The following is a 9,593-nucleotide window of genomic DNA, read 5'->3' as shown; positions in this document are numbered from 1 at the left end:
GGATACACAATTTAAATTGGGTTTTCACTTTGGTCTGTAAATCGTACATAGCTCCAGGTGACCGTTTCAACCACAGTGTAAAAAAGGAAATCAGTCCTGTGATATGCCTGACCAGAATTCGGGCCAGCCTTCATGAATTCTCCTCCCCCCCCCCCCCATTCCAATTTGTAATTGGAAAACATAAAAGAAAACTTTTCAAATCGAAAATTACAACAACAAAAAAAAAAAAATACAACAAACATGATTATTGAAGTGACTTCCAGCTCTTAATACATGTTGACCTATGAGTGATAATAAAGCTCCAACATAAAGGTTCAAAATATTCATTTTTATTTTTAAAAGTACTAACCAGCTGATCATACCAACGGCACTAATGAAATTTGAACAAAACCACAGCTCAGATCATCAAACAAAACAACAACAAAAATAAAACATACAATGCTTTGGTCCTGCTTTCTCTAATCGAAGAGCAATAACCAGCTCTTACTTGCATCCTCCCTCATTTGTTGACTTTCCCATTTGTTCACATTTGTTATCGGTGTCACACTTGGAGTTTAGCTAAACACCAAGCCGGTGACTTGTGCTAGTATTGCATGGAGTGTATTTTGGTGATATACAGACTGTTGCCTATAAAGGCTAAAGGCTAAAGTTTTCTGATGTCCTCTTAGATCAAACAAAGACATGTTGGGTGTATTCTCTACCAAGCAAACAAACGCATGTGCTTTTTGAGAAACCAAGTGCTTTATCTTCCCCAAGCAAAAGGTCAGTGTTAAATATCTTGATACTGTAAACTGTTGTGATACATTGCTATGTGTCATAACACCTGCTGCCCATTGAAGAAGGCATGTCAAAATGGGAAGAGCTACAGTACATCGTAACAATTATCAAGAAAAAAAAACACACAAATCTGAACAATCTGAACTGAATCAAAACCCAAGGAGGCCTTTGTCATGGACTGTATAGCGCCTTGGTTACTAACTGGCCTGCTGTACATTCAAGCTGTTCAATAATAAGGCTTAAGGGCTGGCCACAAGCTCAGGCCTTAAGGCAGCTTCGTCCTCACTGTCAAGACAGCTTCACGTCACTTCTCCTCAGTCTTGGTGTCTGAGTCTGACGGCGAGTTTAGCGCGAGCTCCTTCTCTGCCGCGTCATCAGTTGCTCAGTGCATGATGACGTCGGGCTCGATGTTGAAGAGCAAGTCGTCGTTGCCACGGCGAACCTCCAGCAGCAGGGCAGACTCTTCCATCAGCGCCTCTTTAAGGTCGGAGGTCGTCAAGAGGGGCCTGCCGTTCAGCTTCACGATGATGTCACCATCTCTGATGCCTCCTCTGAAATCGGATCAAAAGTTCCAGCTCAGCACTTCAGTTAAGTTCACAGGCAATCATTTCTTATTCAGTGTCTGGGGTGATTCACATCCCATGCCTGTACCAAGATTACATTTGTCACTGATGAATTAAAACACAATTCAATTTAAAAATGGCTGTTATATTCCTGGAACAAGCATGGATCTCAAATCCAAGAGGATGGAAAAGATTTCCATGAAACTAATGGGATAATGATCCCCCCCTACAAAGTCCTGCTTATGAACCCCATTCTTAATTCCTATTTCCAGAAAATCTCTCTCAGCCTACGATTTGACCTCACTGAAAAAGGGAGGAATGGATTTGTCATTTGACTTGACACTCTTGCTGGCATCTCAGTGGAGGACCACCTACTTCTGAGCAGGGGAATTAGGGACCACCTCGTGGACGTAGATCCCACTGCTGACTTCAGGGAAATCGGGGTTCTGTTGCTTGAGCTCCTCGACCAGGCTGCAGAGAGAACCCCGGCGGACATGTTAATTTACAACCCGTCTTCTCAGGAAGGCCTGACCCGTGCCAATATTAACAACACATTTCATCTTTATTACAGTTTTATTTATTCCTGTTGCATATGCATTAACAATTATTCATGAATGTAAGGCATGTTGTCACAGGGACTGACAGTAAGTAGGCCCATGCATTTTCAGTGGTTGAGCTTACGGGACTTTGAATCCACATTGTAGGCGTTACTAGTGTTGTTTTCAACTGGTTGGGTGATCAGAAACCTCAAAGCTGATTTAAGACATACTTATGTTAAATACGGGATCATTAGATGTTACATATCCTTTTCCGTACTATGCCACAGAATACAGTTCATCCTACTAGAGGTGCTATTAGCTCATGCTGTGTACTGTGCATGTGTACGAAATGTTGAAGATGAAACCTGAAACGTACGCTGGTGTGATGGTCAGCATGCGTATTCCAATGAAACGCTTCTGCACATTTCGGATTTCTAAAAAGAGAAAGCGATGTATTTATATTATTTATGAGGAAAGAAATATACAAAAGGATATAATCCTAAACATTGGTTTGGCCAAACTGAACAAATATCAGTTGGGCCTAACTGAACAAACTATCTACAATGGGGTATAAATACAGAATGAAATTGAGAAGCTAATAACAATGGTGAATTGTATGACCTTAAAAATAGGCAAATACCTTTGCTTTGTTTGTCAAAGGATTCGTTGATGAAGCGTGTTAACCTATCTGAAGGAATGGCAAAAGAGATGCCAGCTGCCACTTTCAAGGTATTGATTCCAATCACCTCCCCATCCTGAGAAAATCCACAATTCCCTTTTGTCAGTGTAAATGCTACATTTGTAGATGCGCATACCTTAAATAAATTGATCTTAAATCAATTCTACTCATCAAATCAAAGTGTCTTACCAAATTTACCAGAGGTCCACCTGAATTCCCATACTGTAAAAAAGAATGCAAAACGTTGAGAAAGGGTTACTATACATAAATCCATAAGGATTGATTATACTGGTAAAATAAGTCTGCGTCATAATTATCAATGTCAGATGCATACTATTTAATATAACCTAGGCTGCCCTGTACTGCATTTACTGGTTGGAACTGAACCTATTACACATCATGAGGTTTGTATAATGTCAAGCAACACGTTGATACTATTGGCTTGACTTGAATAACATGTAACTACGTAAATAAACCTAGCCTGTCTGCCTCCAGACATTCCCATCTACTGTACCAAACCCTCCAAGAAGCAGTTAGCCCACGGTTACGTGAGTAATGCTCATTAACGTTAGCATAAACAGGTTTTAGCCATTAGTTCCCCCGCTGTCTCACGTTGATGATGGCATCTGTTTGGATGTAGTCCATGTCGGAGTCACGGATGCCCAGCTCCTTCCCATCCCTCTGTGCCGTGCTGACGATCCCCGTGGTGACGGTGTTCTGCAGGGCGAAGGGGCTGCCGATGGCAACAACAAACTCACCAGGGCGCAAGTCTGAGGAGAGACCCAACAACAGCACTGGCAACTTTTTCTGCATGAGAGAGAGAGAGAGGAGAGAGAGAGAGAGAGAGAGAGAGAGAGAGAGAGAGAGAGAGAGAGAGAGAGACAGGTCAGTAAACAACGATGTGTAAGGGAGAGTAATAAAATAAGAAAGAAATGACGGGAGCATGTTTAAGTACAAGGAGTTACAGGGGAGGACAAAAAAGGAAGGAATGAGAGAGAGAGAAAGAGAGGAGGTAAGTAGAAACAGATGAATACAGGAGCTGAGAGGATACATTTAAACCTTCTCCACCCAAAGTCAGTCCAGTAAAATAATAACCATGGTTACAATTGAAGACAAACCTTACAAACATCTACTAAACTGAGTGGATTAATGAGCCACAGCCACACAGTAATTATGGTCTTCGGCTGACTGGCGTTTTTCTTGAATGTAAACACAATGTTATACCAAAAGGCCACATGTTCATACACATCTGGTTACCTGGGGATTGATCTTAATGGTGGCGATGTCAGACTTCTTGTCGATGTCTTTGATGGTGGCCTCGTACACCTTGCCGTCGTGCATCTGGACCTTGAGCTCCTGGGTTCCGGACACGGGCGTGGTGCTGGAGACCACGTGGGCGTTGGTGATGATCAGGCCCGTGTCGAGCATGACAAACCCAGAGCCGCTCGATAGTGGAACCCTTCGGCCAAACAGAGGATGTCTGGGGGTAGAAGGGGAGGGGAGGGGAGGACAGAGGTTTTCGTGGAGTTTATGAGCGGGATGTTTACGAGATTTGGGACACATCCAAACCATCCTCTTTCCTCTATTTCAGCAACCCATCTACTGAATTGGTTTATATAGACCACATGCAGAACACTGGGGTGGCTGGTCCTAACTAGGACACAGGGTGGTCAGGGTTCAAACTTTCCACAGTTTTAGCTCAGTTCCACAAACCATGTTCTTTACATGTGTAAAAATAGGTCTTAAGAAGAAATGGATTAGATTCATAAAAGTCTCATAAAAGAATAAAGGGGAATGAAGAAGGAATGAAACAAAGGGTCTGTGCAATATCCCACGGGCAGAACAACAACATATTCTGTTTCAAACTTTCCACCATTTGTTTAGTTTATGTCTTGATACTTTGTGAGTGATACCTCTTCTCCGTTTGTGGTCAGAGTGAACTCTAAAAGCACAAACATACTTTTTTGTTGTGCAGTCCTTTTGCATGTGTGTGTGTGTGTGTGTGTGTGTGAGACACTGAAGCTTTCATACATAATTAGTTTGAAGCGTTAATTGGATCTATGACATCAGAGTGCAGTTTAAAGAACTGTGCATCCTTTTCAGTTCCAGAAAGACAATGGGCTACATCACCTCTCTCTCTCCCTCTCTCACTCTCTTTCTCTCTCTCTCGCTATCTCTCTCTCAAATATGGTCACATAAACAAACATACACACACACAAACAAATGTTATACAGACAGAGCAAGCTCTCATATCTGAGGAACAGCTCAATGTGAACAGCCTACCTGAGGAACAGCTAAATGTGGACAGCCTACCTGAGGAACAGCTCAATGTGAACCACAGCAGGAGCGATCTTCTCCACCACATCAGCGATGAAGTTAAACTTGTACCGAGGACTGTTGGGATGTAATGGACCTATACTAGCAGAAACAAATGATGCGTGTTAATAAACTGTCGGCATACTCAACGGTTGTCCTCTTCTTCTTTGTTACAACAGTATATGCAATGATATTTAATGCCACGTGGTTGGATTCATTGTTGGTACCTCCATCACAAAGAAAGAGAGAGCACTTTACCTCATATAAAACTAGTTTGATAAAAAGACCTGATAAAGTAATGATATTTAACCACCATAATTACAAGAAGCAAGGTTGGGTTGAAGTTAGTCTTTGAGACTGAGAGTTCAGCTATTTCAGCCATGAGTATTTTCAGCACAGTGCTGGGCGTATGTTCCTCAACTCAGGACCGTTTCCTGTGGCTCCTCTGGCCCTTCATCAGATCTCACACACACACCCTTTTGAAATCCCGAGTGCAAAAGGATGTCATTCTTTCACCGTTACACCCTTACAATGTCCCAGTGACCCAATAATGATGAGGATTAATATTTCTGGTATGCGGTATAAGAGCTGTCTGTGATTTTTCAACAAGGCCAGTGGTCAAACAATTCTGAATACTTTGTGATGAGAAGTCTCTCAGCTCAATCTGGCCATTTGAAAAAACAAAGTCATGATTGGCAGTAGATGACTCTACAAACAAGCAATGTTTAGCTTGAGGTGGCACACTGTGATACTTTATAAGTTCGCAAACCACTTAGTCTGTGCAAGGCTATGATGTTCATTTAGAACCCAGCTCAGTCAGCCTATACAGGCAGGTCCAGCCAAACCTCAATACCTCCATGGTTATTACAAAGAGAGGAAAAATGGACCTTTCCTTTTTTCCCCCTAATTTGGATCTAACAAATGAAACCAATGGCCTCTAAAATTACCTCAGCGAGCTACGGATAAAAGCTAGACACACCACACCACAGTATGTTGGTCAGCCGTGTGCTCTACTTTCCACTGAGACGGTTGGACTGCCACCAAACCAGCCTGCTGCTCAACTTGGCCCAGGGCATGGAAGACCATGGCTTCTCTCTTCTCCCAGCTGACAAGATAATGACAGCGATGAAAGTGCCCATGTAACTCTACATACCTATTTGCAATATGGGGCACTTCCTCAAGTGGTGGAAACCTTTCTCTGATTTTGGCTTCACTTTCCTTTCCACCCCACATTTAAAGCTGCCAGGTCTTGCCGTGTCTGACAGTGGTCCTACCAGTCAGCTGTTGTACCAGTGTCTACTTTACTACTGTAAGAAAGGGCAAATTAAGACAAATATTTAATTACGTGCTTCAGAACTGTGCATCTTCCCTGGGCCAGAGTCAGACTTTGAGGGAACTGCATGGTCTTTGAATTTGTCTAAGCAGTTTTCTAGTCTGTACCCATGTGTTCAAATGCGGTCCAGTGCTATGGTGAACGTGATGACAAGGCATCACGGGTAGTTGGCTCCAGTGTAAAGAGCTTTTTCTTTGTGTAGCGATCTGTTGATATTCTTGAAGTTGAGAGACTGCGTGTCACCCCACTTCAGGTTCTACTTAAAATCTAATGACAGATTATTTGATTTTTTTCCCCTTTCATAGCCATTTTCAACTTCTAAGTGGAATCATTAAGGGTTTTACAATGCAGGCAGACCACAGAACCCAGACAGTTATAAAAGCACTAGTTAGAGCCATCTAATTTTAGGTTCTTTGGGGTATCTGCTTCAGAGGGACCTGAACAGAGCCAAAAGCCAAAAACCCATTCTATTTCCAGGAGTGCATCAGTAAATCAGGTTGGAGATCAACTCTTCAGACTTGCATCCAGTGAAACCACATCAGAGGATACCACTTCAAGTAATGACCTAAGAAACTCACTCACTGCTATCCTGCCTTTCTTGGCACATGCCTAGAATTGGGTCAACAACTGACTGAGGAGGGAGAGCAAAAAAAGTTTAAAAAATCTCCCACATCCAAGGCCGCACACCTCACTGCTATCATGGCACTTCCTGTTCATAATTCCTGTCAAGTCTCAGTGGGGCCCTTTGGCTGGTCTGTGCGCAACAGTGCTCCTCTGTTAGCGGTTCCCCCCTCCGTGTTTCCACACACCCAGCTGCTGTCTGCACACCGACCCACAGGCAAAGGGAGAAGCACGGGTCAGAGGGCTGCCGGAACGTCCTCAGAGAGCTATTACGTCAGGGGCGTGAGGAGAGGAGAGGAGAGGAGAGGAGAGGAGAGGAGAGGAGGACGGGGATGGGTGGGGTGTTTTTAGTTTTTAGAGTCACACACTACCACTCACATACAAATGCACACACACACACACATATGCATGGAAAATACTCTCCTTTTTTCCTCTTATTCAAACAACCACAGACAGTACTCATAAAACTTGCACAAAAAGATGGATACGCTCTCTCTCACACACATGCACACAAACACACATGCGAAGATAGATCAACTCTATCTGTCACACACAGACAAAAACAGACCCCCCCCCCCCCCCTTCTCTCTCTCTCACACACACACACACACACACACAGTTCATTCATGTAGCAGGATTTCAACTGTGTGTGGTGTGTCAGTGGTGAGCCCTTGGGGTTATGTTCCGGGGGGAGCTGTGGGAAGCAGCCTGTTGGGTTATGTGGATTTTTATGACGGCGCCTGCCCATTAAAACAGTCTGACCCGACAACTACCAGCCAGTTGAGCGGAGAATGCAGAGATACATACACCTCACTAATAGGTACTATAAGAAGTACAAACACTCCCTCCCAAAACAGTAACACACAAATGTCACACACAAGTACACATTAAAGTTAAACTGTAATTTCAACTTCTATTCAAAAGGATAGAATAGCTGACAATATTGTCAAAACAAAAAGTAAAAATAGATTTTCCCATCAGATTTGACCTGAGAAGCCAACAGCTTACCTATGTCAGTTTCACAGGGGCCTTTGTGCGCTTGAGTGATGCCGGCGAGTCCCTGTTGCAGAGCCTTGCGGCTCACCGCCTTCAGTTGACAAACGTTCCCGTACGTCTTCCCATCGCTGCCGCATACCTTGCTACTGAATCGGCACTGGCACACGCCCTTCGAGAGGCGCTTGCCCTGTGGGTGCTTGCACTCCAACCCGTCCCCGCAGGGCAGGTCTTCTTTGCGCCCGCAGGCGTCTGCTTCGCCCTGTGCGCAAACTAGGCAACAGTTGCATCGGTCCGGCACGTACCCGCTAGGGCAGCTTGGGCTGGGACAAGTGCTTACATCGCACCGCGCAGGGCACTTGGTTTTAGACTCTGCTTCAACAAAATCCTTGAAGTAAAGTAAAACTGTAGCAAACACAACCACCTGCATCTTGTGATAATGTGTTAAATTGTGATAAGAGAAAGGACGAACAAGAATCACAGACGTATATAAAATTACATAGAGTCCATCTTCATCTCCATGCGGCCACAGTTGTGCGTATTATGTGTCTCCTTGCCTAAGAAGCCGGGCATAAGTAGTTGGAAATCCCCCATTCAAATAAAACAGACTCTCTTGCAGCTCCAATATAAAACAACCGTCTCATCGCTGGAAATAAGCTGTGTTAAACGTGTCGTCTTTAGCACAGCAGGCAAAACTTCTTCTGGAATTACATACTTCGTACATTTGTAAGTGTTAATTTCGGCAAGTACTGCATGAGAATGTCTACTAGTAGACTAGCACACACACACATAAGCTTCTTTTAAATCGACTTCTGCCAGTGCACTGCCACTCTCATTATCACCACGACCCCTTTTCCAGTCAAAAGAGGCGGAGATGACAGACCACTCGTGTTCGCACCCGTTCGTTCCCGTGTAGTACAATCCGGACACTAGGTTGATGTACACGTCTTGCTTCCCAGCCTATTTGTCATCACCAGTGAATTCTCTCTTTTATTAGGGGTGGACAAACATCTGTCGCATCAGTAGACAGGCAGATGGAAGTCACCAGCCTTTCGCAGTGTAATGTTAAGTAACAAAAAAAAACATGCTCGGTCATACACACACGACCTTGTTTACTTTAGCCTACTGCGCAAACGCTGTGTAAATTCAGGGTGTTAAGTAATTATTTTTATAATAAGATCATGGCATGGTTTTGCCATGCCCGCTTTTACGGTCAGTTTGATTTACCAGTCAGTCCACAGATGTCTCAACAGGTCCAGACCTCTTTTAAGCATTTATTTAGTCAGGGAATGTAAATACACACCAAGTTATGTCACTCACCAGCCATGAAAATGTTTATTTGAAATAGCAACATCAATCATTTTCAGCACTTATGGGTAACTAATGCGCCCTTGCGATGCTTCTTGCATAAAGCAACACGAAATCCATGTTCTTTAATGCAGAATAGTTTCCCTGAAAAACGTTGTGCATCTTCTTCATCCATTCTGATTTCCAGGTGCACAAGGCTGTGTGGTGATTTGCTGAAATAATTAATTTATGTAGTCTATTGAAATTGCACAATTTTCCTCATGTGATATATTCCTCTTTCTGATAATAAACGTGAAAAGGCCTTTAATCATTTCAATAGGCTACTTGAACATATACAGTATAATGTAAGACTAATCGACTCAAGGTTGTGGCATGGCCAGGGTTATTTTACTATGGCAGTATCCAGGTTGAGATAATGGCACCTCAAGCATCATATGGTCCAGGGGTCACAACGGGGGATTGCA

At 43.5% G+C, this 9,593-nt stretch overlaps 1 protein-coding gene across 1 annotated transcript; it reads right to left on the bottom strand.

Moving 5' to 3' along the window:
* Window positions 1-1,159: 1,159 nt before the first annotated feature.
* htra3b (HtrA serine peptidase 3b) lies at window positions 1,160-8,412 on the bottom strand (the record flags this gene model as incomplete). Its single annotated transcript, XM_080838195.1, has 9 exons — window positions 7,837-8,412; window positions 4,872-4,971; window positions 3,816-4,038; window positions 3,171-3,365; window positions 2,748-2,780; window positions 2,520-2,634; window positions 2,256-2,313; window positions 1,716-1,811; window positions 1,160-1,328 (listed from the first exon to the last, which is right to left on the bottom strand). The coding sequence occupies exons 1-9, from the start codon at window positions 8,249-8,251 to the stop codon at window positions 1,160-1,162; spliced, it is 1,404 nt and encodes a 467-aa protein (XP_080694321.1). The 5' UTR covers window positions 8,252-8,412.
* Between the last annotated feature and the right edge of the window lie 1,181 nt (window positions 8,413-9,593).

The sequence above is a fragment of the Sprattus sprattus genome, assembly GCF_963457725.1.
Source record: "Sprattus sprattus genome assembly, chromosome: 5".
NCBI lineage: Eukaryota > Metazoa > Chordata > Actinopteri > Clupeiformes > Clupeidae > Sprattus > Sprattus sprattus.
Note: the sequence above shows the minus strand (reverse complement) of the source record. Positions and strands in the feature narration are given on the sequence as shown.